Source organism: Equus asinus, chromosome 14 (genome assembly GCF_041296235.1).
Source record: "Equus asinus isolate D_3611 breed Donkey chromosome 14, EquAss-T2T_v2, whole genome shotgun sequence".
Classification (NCBI taxonomy): Eukaryota; Metazoa; Chordata; class Mammalia; order Perissodactyla; family Equidae; genus Equus; species Equus asinus.
In genome coordinates, this window is record NC_091803.1 from 45,738,436 (window position 1) to 45,756,776 (window position 18,341).

Here is an 18,341-nt window from a genome sequence, read left to right on the forward strand (position 1 = left end):
GGCCCTGCTGACACCTTGATTTTGGACTTCTGCCTCCAGAACTGGGTGAGACTATCTTTCTCTGGTCTGAAGCCCCCCAGTGTGTGGCCATTTGTTGCGGCCACCCCAGGACACCAATGTAGGGTGCTTCCTTCTTTGTCTAGTGCACCCAATGAAAGAGTCCCCTTTCCTTTCCTTACCTGTCTGCTGTTCAGTCCTCAAGTCAATGGGCAAGGCGGGGTGAGGAAGAGCTCCAACAGGCGGGCAGAATTTAACCCTCTGGCCACCTTGCGGTTCCCAGATCACCTCCACTGGGGGAGTGTGTGGGTCCCACCCTGGGATAAAACTGAGAACTCCTCCCCCCAGAGGGGGAACCTCCACAGAGACGTGCAGAAGGCACCCCATTTTGTACGGTTGGCCCAATGCTAGAGCCGAGTCCTGGGGTCCCTGGTAGGAGCCAGCTGGAGCGGGGGCTTCAACACTACAGCAACCAGAGCGACTGATTCCACACGTGACTGGGTCTCCCCCTGGCCCAACCCTCACCCTCCCATGACACAGGCCTCCAGGGTCTGTCCATGTCTCCTCCTCATCATGTCTAACCCCTCCCCATCTCCCCACTCCACGTAGACTCCCCTTCCTGAGTTCCTCACTGTGCCTGGCTTCCTCCCACCACAGGGACTCGGCACCTGCTATTCCCTCCACCTGGACCGCTCTCCTCCCACCTGACCCCTTCATCCAACTAACCCCTTATTCCCTCTTCAGAGGCCTCAGGGCGGCATCCGGTCCCTCTCCTTGGACCAGCATCCCTTGTCACAACTCTCCCATCACCAGCTCAGCATCCCTTCTTTGGGGAGGCCATCTGGTCCTCCCCAGGCCAGAAGCCTTTGTCACACACTCTCCTGGTGCAGCACCTGGCCTATAGTAGGATCCCATTTTTGCAAGTGGCTGTGTGAGGACCCCCCAACCAGAATCAGCGATGATACTGGCTCTGGGCCCCGCGGGCATCCCCTCGCACTACACAGCAAACCCAGGACACCCAGGGTAGGGATGCCCAGGAAGGCTTGATGCCCTCACCTGCCAGCTCCTTCACCACGCTGGTCACAGGCCGCGCCCCGACCTGGCTGCTCATTCGGCCCTTGTACAGGATCCCGTCAACTCCCAGGATGTCCACCTCAGCCTGTTGGACGGCCCGGGCCTGGGTCAGGGACTGTCCTCGAGCCTTTCTTGGGCACACGAGGCCTAGCAGACAGAGCACAGCCTCCCTGGGGTGGCCAGACTCACAGTGTCATAGTCCAACAGCTCGGGGTCCCCATAGGGGTAGAGCGTTGACAACTCATACGACTTAAACTTGAGGCCGGTGTCGTTTCTGGGGCCATCACCCCAGTCCTGCAGGGGGGCCAGCGAGTCCAGGCTCCCTTCCTGGTCTCCAAGGTCCTGGAGCTGCTGCAGCCGCTGCTGTTCCCTGGGGCAGGGCGCGGGGGGCGGTCAGCAGCCACCTCGAGACCCCTCTGCCCCAGAGGAGCCTCAGGATGGGCCCAGGCTTGGCTGGTAGCGAGGAAAGACTGGAATTTCTTCCAGCTTGAGTTTGGGTGTCACAGCCAGGCAGGCCTGGGGCCTGGCGGGTGGATACAGACAGGCACAGTTGGGGCAGAGGGAAAAAATTGAGGCCTATGTTCCCCCAGACCCCAGCCAGCCCTAGAGCCCTGGTCTGGCCTGCCCAGCACGTGCTCTTAACCTCTGGATCTCAAGGAGGAGTCAGGCAGGGGAAGGCGGGCATCTGGCACAGGTCCCCATGCCCCTCCCCTGTGTGTGGCTGTGGTTACTGCTCAGCTGTTGTTCCCCTACCTGGCCAGACGTACCCACAGGCCTGGGTGCGGGAAGCACCCATGAAGCCACGAGATGTCAAGAGGTTGAAGGGTGAAGGTGGGAGCCAGGGAGCCAGCTGGTGTGAAACCTGAGGGTTTAGGCACCAGCTATGCCATTTACTAGCTGTGACCTTGGGCAGGTTGCTTAAGCTCTCTGAGCCTCAGTTTCTTCAACTGTGAAATGGGATGATAACAGAATACACCTTGAAGGGAAGGTGTAAGGATTCCACAAGGTCAGATGTGTCCAAGTGCTCAGCGCAGTGTGTGCCCGGCCACCGCCAGCCTCACTGAGGACCACGGTCTTTACTTACCTCCTCCAGCGGGAACGGGCTATCAATCTGAACTCACAGTGGGTTGTGAGGTGTAAATGAGAAACCCACCCCTAGCACTCCTTGGCTCATAATAGATGCCCAATGAATATGTGCGTTCCTCTCCCCATGATCATCTCACATGCCCCTCTGCTGCCCCAGACACCTCCCTGAACATCTCTCCGGCAGATGGCTAGCAATGCCCTGGGACTGGGGGATATGTCTCTGCAGGGCTCCCAGGCTCCTGCGTGACCTCCCTGGGGCAGACTCCAGCCTGCTCACCTCATCTGCTGCCGCTGCAGGTACTCATAGCTGGTGGCGCTGGCCGGCCGCAGCCGCGACAGCAGGTGGGCTTTGCGGATGGTGATGAGTTGCCTGTTGGAGGACAAGAGCTAAGAGGGAGGTGCAGCGGCCAGCGGAGGGCCCCAGGCTCCCACCTCCTCCAGGAAGCCAGCCCTCAAACATGGCCTCCTCTCCAGAAACATCCACGGTGCGGGGCTGCCATGCGAGGGCTCTAGGGAGGTCCGGATGATCCTCGTAAGTCACAAAGAACAACCGTTCTGATTATAACAGTGAAAACCAGAATAGGTAAATCCTAGACACAGGACGCAGATTGGTGGCTGCCAGTGGCTGGGGGAGGGGGAATGGGAGTGACGCTGATGGGCATAGGGGTTCCTTCTGGGGTGATGGAAGTGTCTGGCACTAGACAGAGGTAGTGGCTGCACAATGCTGTCAATGTACTGGATGCCACTGAACTGTTCACTTTAAAATGGGTAATTTATGTCATGTGTATTTTACCTCGGTAAAAAAATAAAGTAAAACGTCATCCTCCTGAGGAGCTGGAACCGTTCTACAACTTGATCTGAGTGGTGGTCACAAAGGTGCGCACACGTGCAAAAACTCATCAAGCTGTACAATAAACATTTACGTACTTTCCTGTATGTATTTAAGCCACGATAAAATTTTAAAGTAATACATACGGATCGTCAGCATTTTAGAAAGTATAGAAAAGCACAAGTAGACAAACAAGAAAAGCTCTGTAAGCACGTGACAAATATTTTGATATGTGTCCTTCCAGTATTCTTCTCTGTTTGCATATTATTTTTAACAAAAATGGGATCATAACACACATACTACTTGACTTTCCCATTTAAGTTATTGCCATCATTTTCCCAAGTCAATAAATAATCTTCTGCGATTGTGCCATCCAACTTGGCAGCCACTGGCCACTTGTGACTACCTAACTTTATATTTAAATTAAATTTAAATAACATTTAAAATTCCGTTTCTCAGTTGCATTGGCTACATGTCAAGTGCGCGACAGCCACGTGGCCGAGGGCTGCTGCGCTGGACGGCACAGCTGTCGGCCGTTTACATCTCTCAGGAGGTTCGACTGTGTGGTGTTGTCTACAGCGTGACTTACATCGGCTGATGTGAACGTGTTTACTAATTTACCACCTCAGGTGGCTTCCTTTCTCCTTCTTCTTTTTTTGATATTATAAATAACGCTGCAACTGGATATCTGTGGTTTGAAAGAAACATTCTGGATATAGCTCCACAGCCCCTCCCTGGACATGGCCCGGAGTGGGGTGGCGAGCTTCACGGGGCAGCAGGGCCAGGCTAGCCCCACAGAGGCTGTGGGCTCTGCAGTGCTGGCTCTTCAACCATATCAGAGTATCATTTCCACTCTTAGGTTTATACTCAAAAGAATTGAAAACAGGTGTTCAAACAAATATATGTACATGCATTTTCTTAGCAGCATTATTCACAACAGCCAACAGGTGGAAACAATCCAACATCTTTCACTCTACAAATGGATAAACAATTGCAGTCTGTCCGTGCAGTGGGATACAATCCAGCCATAAAAAGGAACGAAGCACTGACACATGCTACAATGTGGACAAACCTCGAAAACATGATGCGCACTGAAAGAAGCCAGACACGAAAGAGCACATATTGTAGGATTCTATTTCTATGAAATGTCCAGAACAGGCAAATCCATAGAGACAGGAAGTGGATGAGTGGTTGTTGGGGCTGTGGGGAGCGAGCAATGGGAGCAACTGCTTAGTGGGACTGGGGTTTCTTTTTGGGGAAATGAAAATGTTTTGGAATTAGAGGTGACAATTGCACATTAATGTGAATGTACTAAACACCACTGAACTGTTCACTTTAAAATGGTTAATTTTATGTTATGTGAATTTCACCTCAATAAATAAATAAAAGTATTAGCCTATAAAAATACGTGCAAGGAAGTCTCACAAAGTTCTGCTTTTCTCCACAGTTTCTTTCCATCCTTTTTCTTTTGGAGTTGACCCCATCCCTGGGACACACTGGGCAACAGACAGGGCTGGTGAAGGACAGGATGCCAGTGCCCCCACCCGCGACAGAGAGCAAATGAAATGATATGTACAGAATGATGCACACGGATGTGCATACAAATGCTGTCTCTAGAACCCCACAGGCTCTAGGGTTAGGGGCGTCAGGGGGATCCAGAGGGGAGAGGCGGGCGCGGGCGCCCCCTGGCGGCGGTACTCACGGGCCGGTCATCATCTCCACAGGCCGGTCGCAGGAGATGCATTTCACTCGCTCAAACAGTTTCCTGGAAGACACCCAGCTGCGTCAGCCTCGGCACCGGCCAGGCCCTGTGGGGCTGCCCCTTTCCTGGGCAGTGCTTGGGGGAGGCTGCGAGTCCGTCTCTTTCTCAGGGCAGGACTTCCACACACATCCTACTCCCACTGGCCTGGCCTTGCTCAGCTCAGCTCTGCTGGCCCCTGCCGACCCCCCTCTGTGACCGCATGGGGCAGAGGAGCGGGATAAAAGTGTGTGGAGTTTATCTCTCCCCAAACACAATGGAGGGCTTTAAAACCAGGGGCCTTCAGGAAAGCTACTCTTCCTGGTGGCCATTTGGGGGCATGAGGGGTGATCTGAGGACAGGAGTCCCCCAGGAACGCTGAGTCCCTCTGCCTGGGGCTCTGTCTGGATGGGGTGGGGGCCCTGGCTCTGGTCCCCAACACGCCCATGCTCCCCATGTGGCCTTGCATGGCCCCTTCCCTCTCTGAGCCTCGGTTTCCTCATTTGTGGCAACCAGGCTTTGGAGCAGATGTGCTCCTGGAGCCCCCTCTGCCAGCCAAGGCCAGAGCTGCCCACTTCTGAGCCCCTGGGTGCTTCAGCCCCATCCCAACAGCTCCCTCGCCCCAGGTCCAGAGGTCTGGAATCCCTCCTCCTGGAATCTACTGGGATACCCCTCTTGTTTCCTCTCTGGGAGCTGCACCCCAGCCAGGAGGGGCTCACTTCCTAAAGCCGGCAGCGCTGTCGGGGTCAAATCGGAGGCCTTCAATCAGCAGCTTCCTGACTACCTTCCAGACTTCATTCATGTCTTTCTTCAGATCGTCCAAATCACTGTGGACCAGCTGCAAACAGCCAAAGGGAAGAAAAGAGTGTTCACACCCTGCCTCACTCCAGAAAAGGACGTGCAGCAACCTGCAAAGTTACATAGACTATAACAAGATTAAACTAAAATAGTGAGTTGGTGAAGGAAAGGGAAAATGACAAAGCTTGGGTTAGGGTTCATACCCTGAATGCATGTTATTGCTAGAGAGGAGCTGCAAAGTGAGCTTCCTGGCAGCCAAGGCAAAGAAACACTGTTAGTTATTGCCTCCAAAAGAGAAAACCAGCCCTACTGCTCGACTGCAGGCCTGCAGGTCTGAAAAACATTTCTCCCAATGGTCCCAAGACACCTGACATTGACCCATTCAACACATTTATTGAGTGTAAAGTATACATTCAATGGTTTTTAGTATATTCACAGAGTTGTGCAACCATCACCACAATCGATTTTAGAACATTTTCATCACCCCAAAAGAAACCTTGTACCCATAAGCAGTCACCCCTCATTTCTCCCCAAACTCCCAGGTGTAGGCAACCACTAATCTACTTTCTGTTTCTATGGATTTGCCTATTCTGGATATTTCATAGAAAAAATGGAATCGCACAATCTGTGGCCTTCTGCGTCTGGCTCTGGCTTCTTTCACCGAGCATAATGTTTCCAAACTTCATCCACGTTGCAGCATGTGTCAGTGTTCCATCGCTTTTTATGGCTGAATATTCTGCTGTATGGATGGATCACATTTTGTTCATCCGTTCATCTGTTAATGGGCATTTGCATTGTTTCTACTTTTTGGCTATTAGGAAGAATGCTGTCGTGAACACTTGTGGGCAAGTTTTTGTGCGGACCTGTTTTCATTTCTCGTGGGTATAGACCTGGGAGTGGAAGTGCTGGGTCTTATGGCAACTCTATGCCTAACTTTTTGAGAAACTGCCAGACTGTTTTCCACAGTGGGAGTTTGTAATTTTTAAAGTGTTTCTTCCAGTGCCCAGATTTTGATCTTTAAACAACATTCCCCATTAAAAGGAACCAAGACTCCATAGACAAATGGCTGATGCAGGTCTGAGGAAGGGAATGTTAAAGATGAGCCTGGGGCTGACCCCATGGCCTAATGGTTGAGTTCTGCACACTCCACTTCAGCAGCCTGAGTTCATGAGTTTGGATCCTGGGCGTGGACCTACCACTGTCAGCCATGCTGTGGCAGTGACCCACATGCAAAATAGAGGAAGACTGGGACGATGTTAGCTCAGGGTGAATCTTCCTCAGGAAAAAAAAAAAAAAAAAAAGATGAGCCTGGAACATCTTATCATTTAAGGAAACAAGACAGCTCTCTGAGACAGAGGGTCTAGTCAAAGGGCTCAGAAGCCCGTTCACGGGCCAAAGATAAGACCATGTGAGCGACAAGAGAAACAGTAACTTAATTGAATGAACAAACTGAATATATAGAAATCCACGATTCATATGACACTCATGAAAAAGAAATTAAAAAATAAAAATAGAAACCCTCATTTGCCACCTTGTATTGGAAGTGGCTATTGCACCAATATCTTACCCTGAAAACTAGTCGTTAAAGGAAATAATTCATTATTGTTCCTATCTTTCCTGCAGGAACCTTATTTCAGGATAATCAGCTGAAGTCAATGAGGGAAACCTCTTCTTTACAAATTTAAAGCTGATAAGTGTAGCAGCAATGCTAGAATTAGAAAAATTGCCATCTTGCAACCCTTAATGAAATAACTGGTTCAGGCAACAATCCTCAATTTATGAGAAAACTGCTAGGAGAATGGCTAGTGAGGCAGTGGACATTCCCGGGACGGCAAAAAGTCACCCCCAAATTACTTGCTGCTTATGAGGGGAGAATATCCTTTATGCTGGCGGTATTGGGCTAGCACCCCTGGGGCCCTGATGAGTCTGTGCTTCAACGTTGAAGGAACCACCCACCAGCATGACCATCTGCTGACCCAATGCTACAGGAAGCGCACGGCATCCCAAGAAGATTCTTTTCCCCAACTTTCCATTTCAAAAACTTTTAAATCTACAGAAAAGTTGCCAAAATAGTCTAAAGGGCACTCATAAATCCACTTAAATTCACCAATTTTTAACATTTTGTCATGTTTTCTTTATCTACATATACATATGTGTATTTGTTTTCTGAACCATTTGAGAGTTAATTGCAGATGTCCCCCCTACAAAAAGTTAAACATAGAGTTACCATACGACTCAGTAATTCCATTCCTGGGTATCTACCCAAAAGAACTGAAAACAGGGGCGGGCCCCGGAGCCGAGTGGTTAAGTTTGCGCGCTCCACTTTGGCGGCCCAGGGTTTCACTGGTTCAGATCCTGGGCGCAGACGTGGTACCGCTCATCAGGCCACGCTGAGGTGGCGTCCCACATGCCACAACTAGAAGGACCCACAACTATGTACCAGGGGGCTTTGGGGAGAAAAAGGAAAAATAAAATCTTTAAAAAAATTAATAAATTACTGTGAACTTTAAAAAAAAAAGAACCGAAAACAGGTGTCCAAACAAAAACTCGTACATGAATGTTCCTAGCAGCACTATTCACAACAGTCAAAGGTGGAAACAACCCAAGTGTCCATCAACAGATGAACGAACAAGCAAAACATGGTCTACCCATTTGATGGAATATTCTTCAGCCATAAAAAGGATGAAGCACTGATTCGTGCTACAACATGGATGAACTTTCAAAACATTATGATAACTGCAAGAAGCTAGTTACAAAAGGTCACACACTGTATGATTCTTTCATGTGAAACGTCCAGCAGAGGCAGATCCATAGAGACAGAAGGTAGACTAGTGGTTTCCAGGGGCTGCGTGGGAGGGAAGAACGGAGAGTGAGTGCTTAATGGGTACAGGGTTTCCTTTTGGGGTGATGGAAATGTCTTAGGACTAGATAGCGGTGGTGCTTGCACAACAGTGTGAATGTACTAAATGCCATGGAATTAGTCACTTTAAAAGGGTTAATGGTTAATTTTATGTTGTATGAATTTTACCACAATTAAAAATATAGAGAGAAAAGAAAAGCAATGAGTAAGGATCACTTAAAACAACAACAATAATTTTAAAAACTTCTATTAGGAGAAAATTCAAACACATAGAGAAGTGAAAACTAGAATCATTAACCCTCATATACTCACCATCGAAATTTAGTTATTAGTAACATGTTGCCATATCTGCCATACACATTTTTTTTTTTGAGGAAGATTAGCCCTGAGCTAACATCTGCTGCCAATCCTCCTCTTTTTGCTGAGGAAGACTGGCCCTGAGCGAACCTCCACGCCCATCTTCCTCTACTTTATATGTGGGAGGCCTGCCACAGCATGGCTTGCCAAGCGGTGCCATGTCCACACCCAGGATGCGAACCAGTGGACCCCAGGCTGCCAAAGTGGAACGTGCAAACTTAACCGCTGCACCACCAGGCCAGCCCCTGCCATATTTTTTGATGGAGTATTTTTTCTAAAGTTGCAGAAATCATGACATTTCACTCATAAATATTTTAGTAATTAGGAGGACATCTTCTCACATGACCACAACACCGTTATCACATCTAACACAATGAACACTGATTCCTGACTTTGATCTAATTCAACCCATTTTTAGAGTTGGTGCAATTGAACCAGCATACAAGTAAAATCTCCTGATGTGTTGCATTTGGTTGTTCCATCTCTTGAGACCCTTTGAATCTGGAACCATCTCTCTGTTCCCACTTTTTTTCACTGAATTATTGAAGAAAAACAGATCAGTTGTTCTGTAGATAGCTGTGATTTTGCATTGACTTGTGCGGTTTTCACGACTGATCTGTCCCCAGGAGAAACACGTCCCCTATCTGTTTTGCTCATCATTACATCCCCAGTGACCAGCATCGGAGGTGCCCAGTGCTCAGCTGATGAATGAATAAATCCTTGTTTCACGGAAAACAAAACTGAGGCTCGGAGAGGTTATCTAACTCGGGGCATGCTGCTGCTCATGGTGGAGACAGGCTCAAACCCAGAGCTGTCTGATTGTAAACCCAAGCTCTTGTGGCCATCCCAGCCACCCTAGCCACAGGAACCACACAGCACTGTAATTGTTGATCTGACTGTTCCTGTCTGTCTGCTGGACGGTACAAATTGAGGCAGGGGCTATGACTCCTTATCAACATATCCCCAGGGTCTGGCTCATCACAGGCGGTTAGTAAATGACGAATGAATAAATGAATGACCAGCTGACCCCACTCCTACCCCACTATGTTCCTTAGCTTGCCCAGAAAGGAGAGTTATGGTGGTCAGCTTCCAAGATGCTCCCTAACTACACCTCTTGGTATTCACACCCTTGTGTAGGCCCCTCTCACACTGAATAGGGCTGACTTGTGTAAGCAGGTCATTACAGAAGATATTACAGAAATAATGGGGTGTGACTTCTGTGGCTAAGTCATAGAAGCCATTGCAGCTTCTGTCTTGCTCTCTCGGATCACTCGCTTTGGGGGAAGTCAGTTGCCATGTTGCGAAGCCACTGGAGCAGCCCTAAAGAGGAGTCCATGTGATGAGAAAGTGAGGAGTCTTGCCAACAGTCATGTGAGGGCGCCATCTTGGAAGTGGATCCTCCAGCCCCAGTCAAGCCTTCAGATGACTGCAGCCCCAGATGACACTTTGACTGCAACCTCACGGGAGACCCTGAGCCACCCTGCTAAACTGCTCCCGAATTCTTGACCCTCAGAAACGGTTTTAAGCTGCTAAATTTTGGGGTAATTTGTTATGCAAAATTAAATAATACAAGGTACTCACTTTGGTGCTCAGGTCCTTACTCAGCTGCTCTAAAACCTTCTTCCAGTCATCCTCGTGGGTCACAATCCTGAGTAACATGCCTTGAATCATCTCATTCAGCTCCAGCGCCATCGTCTCCAGGTCAATCCGGCTTGCCTTGCCTGCCAGGGCACTCTTTTCAGCTTTCTAGAAAGAGAGGGGACTCAGGGAGGCAAGGCTGCTGGGGTGGGAGCAGGAGAAAGCTGGGGGAGATCACTTTGGTCCATTTTTTCTAGTTTGGGACCCTGGACATCTAGCCTTGGCTTAAATTCAACCTTGGGGTCTATGTTGGCTCCAACACAACCATCAGACCTAAGCCAAGGTTTTCCTGTGATGGAGAAGTTAGCGCATGATGTTTAAGTTTACACAACAAATTGTCACTAATCCTGAGTCACTGAAAACAGGAGCTGACGAAACAACTTTGGAGAAGCTTCCCCAGTCTTTCTATATAATGAAGGTGGAAGGAAACTCTGGAGGTCTCTCTGCCTGGTTTTGTCTTGGCTGGATGATCCCATTTCCCTGGGTTGGAGAGCTGGTGCTCAGGGCAGGGAGCCAGGGTGGGGAAGGACTCTCTGCTCACTCACCTCTTTCAACTCCTGCTCCATCACACTTTTGTCTGCCTTTTGCATTTCTAGGTTTTTTATTTGAGCCTGGATAATCTAAGAACAGAAGCAAAGGGCATGTCAGCCATCCTTGGAAGCCCTGAGGACATCTACCTCCCATGTCCACCCCTGTGGAGTGCTAGGAAGGGACAATGGGGCAAAGTGGACAGCAGGTAGGGTGGGCACATTGGAAGGCTTGGGTTCTAGGGCCCCAGGTGCCCAGATCAGAAGAGGAGGAATATGGGACTCGGGACAAGCTGTCCCCTTGGAGCTGGCATCATAGGAAATGGACTGCACAGGCGGGCAGCCTTGAGGAAGGAAAGCACAAACCAATGCTGACACTTTGGCTCCCTGGATGCTTAAGGCAAGTTCATCTCTTCGGATCTGTATTGGGGTCCCAGTAAGAAATGCAGTCTATTCACCAATCAAGTACTTATATGCCACACACACTGTGCCCCTGTGTTGGGGGAAAACCCTATTTCCCATCCCCATAACTTCACGAAGATCCAACTCCTTCCATTAATTGTGCCTTCCCTCCACTCACTGGAACCTCCCTATGACAGCAGCAGCAGCAGCTAACCCGCTCTGCAAGAGCCTCACAATCACTAGGCCATGTCCCAAGAAGGTGGGGTCACTTTTCCTCCAAAGCTGGAAACAGGCTTCTATTCCTCCCTTCATATCTGGTCTCTCTCTCACCCTTGGGAACAGGACCCCCAGCTTCTAGCTGGCATCTGGCCACCCAGAATCATGACTACATTTCCCAGCTTCTCTCATAGCTCGGTGACCACTGGAGCGTGAACAGAAGTGGGTAGGTGTCCTCTTGGCTGCTGGTTTGAATGCAGAGTTAATGACTGGAGCACCAGCAGCCATCCTGGACCTTGAGGTGACCTTGTGAATGGAAGTCACACACCATGGAGTTCTACATCAGCTCTGGACCAACCATTTCTGGTCTCTTGAATATGAAAGGGAAATACACTCATACCTTGTTTAAGTCTGTTATTTGGAGTTGAATCTAATTCTAATTAAATTCATGCCGTCCCAGAACCTGTACATATGTCCTTATTTGGAAATAGGGTCTTTGCCGATGTAATTAGTTACGTTAAGATGAGGTCATACTGGATTAGCGCAGGCCTTAAATCTAATAACTGGTGGCCTTATAAAGAGGTCCTGTGAAGACACAGACACACACACAGAGAAGAGGCCACGTGACAAGAGAGGCAGAGACTGGAACGATGCATCCTGCGAGAGAATACATGTCTACTGTTCTAAGCCAAACGTTTGTGGTCAATTGTTACAGCAGCCACAGGAAATTGATACACCCAATAAGTGGCAGAATCAGGATTCAAAAGCAGGCCTATCTAACCCAAAGCCAGTGCTCTGAGCCACAACACCAGGCCGCCTCCCAGCGGGGTAAACTCAGCTGGTTTCTTTGCCTGAATCTGTTTCCTCCTCTTTGAAATGGCATCAATCCCATGCCTTTCCCAAAGATGTTGAGAAGCCTGGGAATGGAATCTATAACGTCCTGGCAGAGAGTTAGCATTCAATACACATTAGCTATCTTATCAGTCTTCTGCACCAGCCAGAGCTCTGACTATAATAATTTGTTCCAAGAACGGTTTTGGAATGCAGCCTCAGGCTTATAAAAGACCGCGGCAGTCAGTACAGTATGATGTGGATAAAAAAATCAAGTCATTTGCATAAAAATAATTGATTCTGATAAAGATAATTTCAGTGAGTTAAAAATGAAAGTGGATAAACTAGGAAAAAAAGAAAAAAAAAGACGACTTGCCCACTTGCAAAGGGCAGATGATGTTTCCCATGGAGTCAGTTGGGAAGAGCTCTGTCCGCGCTTACTTGCCTGGGGTGTCCTTGGTGGGAAGCCCTCTAAGGGGAGGGAAACGCTTCCATCTTGACTGGGTGGTGGTGAGGTGGGGGTACAAACAGGCAAAAATTAATTGAGCTCTTATATGTAAGATTTGGGCATTTTACTGTGCATAAATATTATACTTTGACTAAAAACCAACAAAAATCACCACGCCCCCAGCACAGAAGGGCCTGGATGGTGTCCATCTTGTTGACCGCCGTATCACGAGGCCCTGGAAGGGTGCCTGGTGCACGGTGGAGGCTCAGTAATACTGGCCGAATGACTCAGTGAAGGAACGAGGACTTCTTGCACCACCTGGTACGTTTATAACCTTTGCTCACCCAGGTAAAGCAGTAGAGCGGGCTTTCTTCTCTATTCCAGATGTTGTGGCAGACATGGCTGCACTCCCTCATTTCTCTATAGGGAACCTTGATGGGGTTGCTGATCTCTTGCAGTACATTCATTTAAGAAACACTTAATGAAACGTGTCGTATACCAAGCCCCGTTCCAGGTCCTTCCAGGGTGAACTTTCATAAGCAACTAACTCATGTCAGCACGAGGAGGGGGAGGGCAGTCGGGACAAAGGCTGACTTGCTCTGCCTGCACTGTTTGGTCGGCCTCGTCCTCTTGAGTTTCTCTCAACCAGCGACGGCGACCTAGAGGCAGATACTGTGACCCCTCCTCCCCAGTGCAGGGCGGGGCATGGTGCTGGGCACACGTCAGACATGCCGAACGAACTGGCTCCAGTCTCCTTCGAGGAAGGGCCCCATATGTCCCTAGGACATGGTGACCAGACCTCTCCAAAGAGTGGTGACAGACCCAGGGCGCAGGGTCCAGGAGCCGACTCCTGATCCCGGTGCTCACAAAGGTCTGAGCTGTGACCTGCACCGTCCGCCCACACACGGCCCGGGAGCCCCCCTTCCACCCCCACTTGGGCAGGGAATTGGTTCTCCATTCAGGAGCTTTTTTCACGTCCTGGTTGCCCTGTGTGTGTCCCAGCCTGATTACTCTGCCTGACCATCTTGGAAGAGGGAGACGCGCCCTCCTCTTTTGCCCCTCACATCCTAGCCATCCCACCAACAGCCCACTGACTTGGATTCACGAGCCTCCATGGAAACCACCTCCCACCAAATTCTGTTTGGGATTTTGTCTCTTTATGCTCTGGGGGAAGGTCAGCTCCTCCTACTGAGAATGACCTTGATTCCTCCTCGAAAGGTTGGGGACAGCTCTAGGACAAGGCACAGACTGGATTAGTCCTGAGGACCCATCAGCCCACGGTCATCAGGCCAGCAGAGCGAGGCGGGCCCCTTCAGGCCCCTCGGGGAGGTGGCGGCTGGTTGGGTGAGCCCCTGGTAGGTGCTCAGTATCCATCTTCACATCTCTCATGTCGGCAGTTCCGCTCTTCCCAGAAGGCCCTGCAGTGCTGAGAACTCAGAAACCAGCTGGTTTAGGGCAGATGTTATTAATGTAATAGTTGGCGCAAGAAAATCTCTTATTCATTCATTGCTTCATTCAGCACATTTCGGGCCTTCGTTCTAGGCCAGGCACCCTTCTAGAGGAGGCAGACCCAGCGGTCAACAAGATGGACGCCATCCAAGCTCGTCTGTTGATATGTGGGGGTGGGGGTGGGGGGGCAAGATTTGTTTGTCTTTAATTGAAGTGTAATTCATGCACGGGGACGTGTTCCTCGGTCCCCTGCCTTCGGTGCATCTGTGAAGCCTTTGGGGAGAGTCCAAATGTCCGGATGAGGAATCCTCCCCTCGGCCGCCCATCCTGGGCCCACCCAGACCTCTGAACCTTTAACTCATCCAGGCGAATCTGCAGCTTCTCTATTGCCTTGTCCAGCGTGATGTGGTGATCCTTCATCGTCTCTATTTGGTGGACCCAAACTCTCCCGAGTTCCTCCTCCTAAAAGAGGGAGACACAGACCTCTAAGGCCGTCGCTTCTGAGGCTGCCACGGCCGAGAAGGAGCCTAAAGAGTGTATTAAACCAGCGTGTCTCTAACCTGCCATCTCAAAGCCACCTAAGATGCTCGTGAGGGGGAACCAGGCAGCTGCACCCCCTACTCCCTTCCGCCGGGACCCCTGCACCAGCTGGAGAAGATCCTCCTCCACAGGGCTGCAGCTGCCTTCTCAGCCCCTCACTCCCCCAGGCCTCCGTTCAGCTACAGGACAAACGCTGTGCTGGGGAGGGCAGGAACTCGCTCCGGTTCCAGGGCATGGAATCTGCCATTAGCTCGCCTCAAGCCATCATCTTCTCAGAAGCTCCCTGCCCAGGACACTGACCTTCATCCTGGATTTGTGGAGGTTGTCAATCTTTTCTTCCAACATGTCCACTGTCATCCCAAGCTTGGAAGAGTGGCCCACACTAGCTGAAAGCAAAGGGGGAGGTGGCTGTTGGGGGCAGGAATGGGGGAAGATGCTTTGGCCAGAGCTCCACCTGCTTCTGTTAGCAGCTCTCTAAGGCGGTGCTCTCCAGTAGAGAGAGGCTGTGAGCTGGGGGGCCTTTGAGGTCATTTACAATTTTCAAATAGCCACATTTTAAAAAATCTAAAAAGAAGCAGGTGAAATTCATGTAAATAAAATATTTTATTTAGCCCAATATATCCAAAATAGTATCATCTTAATATGTGATCAAAAAAATTATGAATGAGATATTTACATTCTTTTTTTTTTTGAGGAAGATTAGCTCTGAGCTAACATCTGCTGCCAATCCTCCTCTTTTTGCTGAGGAAGACTGGCCCTGAGCTAACATCTGTGCCCATCTTCCTCCACTTTATATGTGGGACGACTGCCACAGCATGGCTCGCCAAGCGGTGCCACATCTGCACCCGGGATCCGAACTGGCAAACCCCGGGCCGCCGAAGTGGAACGTGCGAACTTAACCACTGCGCCACTGGGCCAGCCCCAAGATATTTACATTCTTGTTTTTGTACTAAGTCCTCAATATCTAGTTGCACCTCGCACTGAGAGCACATCTGAACTTGAACTTGCCTCGTTTCAAGTGTTCAACAGCCTGGCGGTTACCATATTAGTGCAGGCCGTGGGAAAACTCTCTGGGATTTCCTTCCCTCCAGAAATGGCCTTGAGCAAAACTATGAATTGCCTTATTTACGAGAGTATGTGAAATGTGTTATCTATCCCACCACAAGACAGAAAGGGGATTTAACCAAAAAGGAGACGGGATAAAAAAAACGTATCCTAGATCAAGTTCTGGACAAGAGGCCAAAAAGTGACGTACAGGACACAGCGAGGAGGGTATAAAAAATCACAGCCAAGATACGTTTACAACCTGTCTTCAGTTGTCTTAACAAAAATGGCAGCTGGTCAGAAGTAGAATTTGGGCTATTGTGGCTTTATGTTTCAAATTTAAATTTATTACTATCCTCATCTTAGCTGTGTGCCAGTACTCACTGATATCAACATGGCTCTTTTTAGCTACGTGAAGTTCTACTTTTCCTTTTCAAGATTTGTGGAAGGGCACTGCTGATTGGGATTTGACTTAGGTTAATTCAACTATTGTACTTGGCAGAGAGCAAAAAAGCAAGACAGTGATTCAAAAAGAGTGGAGCAGTGGGTCTCAAAGTTGGTTCCCCGGGTCAGCTGTATCAGAATCAGCAGCATCACCCAGAAAGGGTTAGAAGTGCAAATTCTTGGGCCCCACTCAGATCACCCAAGTCAGGGACTCCGGGGGTGAGGCCCAGCAGTCTGTGCATTACCGAGCCCCCCAGGGATGCTGAGGTGAGCTCAAGGTTGGGGACCACTAAAGTAGGCCATTCGCCTTCCACTCCCTGCAGTGAATGTAGACCCAACATGGATACAAAATGGGAAGATAAATCTACAGGTGCCACTGCCGCCCAGAACGTGACTGTAGTCTTCAAGGATACATAGTTTGCCTGGAAGAAGTTCCTAATCCCAAAGTGACCACTTCACCTGGGGTCTGTTTAATACCGCTGAGCACTGTGGCTGATCTGGACTTGCTACGACCCTGTACAGTAGCACTGTGTTTTATGGGCTATTGAAAGGGAATTTTCAAGAGTAATTTTGACACACGACTTTTCTCCTTAAGTGCCAACTTTAGACTCTAACCACCCCTCTCCCCTCAAGATAAGACCTCACTGTACGTTCATTGTAAAAGAATAGACTAGTAGATTTTGTTGGGGGAGCTCAGTGAAGGAAAGGAGGTCACGCGGAGGGCCTGAGCCCTTGCCGCCCTTCCCAGAGCCAAGTCAGGCCTACCTAGATGACTCAGCTGCTGCTGCAGGTTGGATGACAGCTGGGCAAACTCTTCTTTCAGGGAGTCGTGTCTAAAGGGCATCTGGGCTATGTGGCTCATGGAATACCTGACGGCCTTCTTCTTATCTTCAGGGCTCACAGCCTGTTTGGCAGCCAGCATGGCCTGGGACAGGGTCGCATCGGGAGGGAGAGGGGGCAAGTCCTTGTAGTCTATCTCCTGCAAGTCTTCCATCTCGCTGTCCTCGCTGAAGGCCACAGAGCCTGTGGCCCCACGGGAAGATCCCGCACCCAGGACATCTGCAAAGATTCCTAAGGGCCCAGAGGCGGCCACAGTCATTGCCACAGTGGCCAATTTAGTGGCAGGAGCATCCTTGACCAAGTTGGCGGCGGCCTCGGCTGCCCTGGCGGCTGCGGTGGCGGCAGCTGCATAGGAGGCAGCAGCAGATGCTGCGCGGGAAGTGCTGGTTTTCAGCCGTTGAAGGACAGACTGGGGACTCTTAGAGGGTGCTTCCTTGGGGGTCTCACCCCTGGGAGCCCTGTCCTGAGGGACTTTCATGGAGCGGGAGTAATATTCTTCCTCATTTTCTGAAACAGTCGGGAGCTGGCGCATCTCTGCCCGGCGAGACTGGGACCACAGTGGACGAGGCCAAGCCAAGCCGAGCTCTGGAGCAGATGCCGGGGCCCTGAAGCCCCGGACCTGTCCAGGCAGAGGGCCTGATGGGCCTTGGCCAGGCTGGGGGTAGCCTAAGCCCCAGGAAGGCCAAGTGCTAGCCCTGGGCCAGCCTGTGGCAGGAGGCCAGCCTCCTGGCGGCATAGGCCAGAATCCTGGGGGTGTGGGCTGAGGGCTGAGGGCAGGCTCAGGTCTGGGGGGCCCAGGTGTGAACCCAGGAGTCAGACTGGGCTCCAGTGCAGGTGTGGGCTCCAGCCCCGGCACAGACACGGGCTCGGGCTCCGGCTCTGGCCCCAGAGTCGGCTCAGGCTCAGGTTCAGGCGCAGGTGCAGGCACGGGCTCGAGCACCTGAGGCTCACCCAGCCCCTGGTCCCCAGGAGGTAGAACTGCTTGGGGAGACACCTCCTCCTGCAGTGGCTCTGGGACCTCATCATGCCAGGCGGCCTCCAACAAGTGGGGGTGATGGATGGCCTCTGAGACTTGGGTGTGATCGACAGCATCGTGGTCCGCAGTGGTCTGGGGAAGGACAGTCTCTGGGAGCTGCTCCGTGATCTGCCACAGCTCAGAATCCCCCAGCTGTGGGGCAGCAGGTCCCTGTGGAAAAGTCTCCTGTGAAAAAGAGGCCTGGGCT

The 18,341-nt window shown here is 50.5% G+C and overlaps 1 protein-coding gene across 17 annotated transcripts in view; it reads right to left on the reverse strand.

Annotated features, from left to right (window-relative positions):
• The window catches only part of C14H16orf96 (chromosome 14 C16orf96 homolog), a 51,238-nt gene that overhangs the window by 6,953 nt on the left and 25,944 nt on the right, over nt 1-18,341 (reverse strand). For 5 of the 17 annotated variants that reach the window (XM_070485033.1, XM_070485031.1, XM_070485030.1 and 2 more), the window contains 10 exons: nt 17,044-18,304; nt 15,091-15,176; nt 14,602-14,712; nt 10,923-10,997; nt 10,321-10,485; nt 5,444-5,562; nt 4,689-4,751; nt 2,435-2,527; nt 1,261-1,441; nt 1,054-1,156 (listed from right to left, as the gene is read on the reverse strand). In XM_070485033.1, coding sequence (XP_070341134.1) covers nt 1,054-1,156; nt 1,261-1,441; nt 2,435-2,527; nt 4,689-4,751; nt 5,444-5,562; nt 10,321-10,485; nt 10,923-10,997; nt 14,602-14,712; nt 15,091-15,176; nt 17,044-18,304 — 2,257 coding nt within the window. Of the gene's footprint in view, nt 1-969; nt 1,219-1,260; nt 1,442-2,434; nt 2,528-4,688; nt 4,752-5,443; nt 5,563-10,320; nt 10,486-10,922; nt 10,998-14,601; nt 14,713-15,090; nt 15,177-17,043; nt 18,320-18,341 lie in introns of those variants that run through there. The other 12 variants (XM_070485029.1, XM_070485032.1, XM_070485028.1 and 9 more) reach the window with 7 other exon arrangements.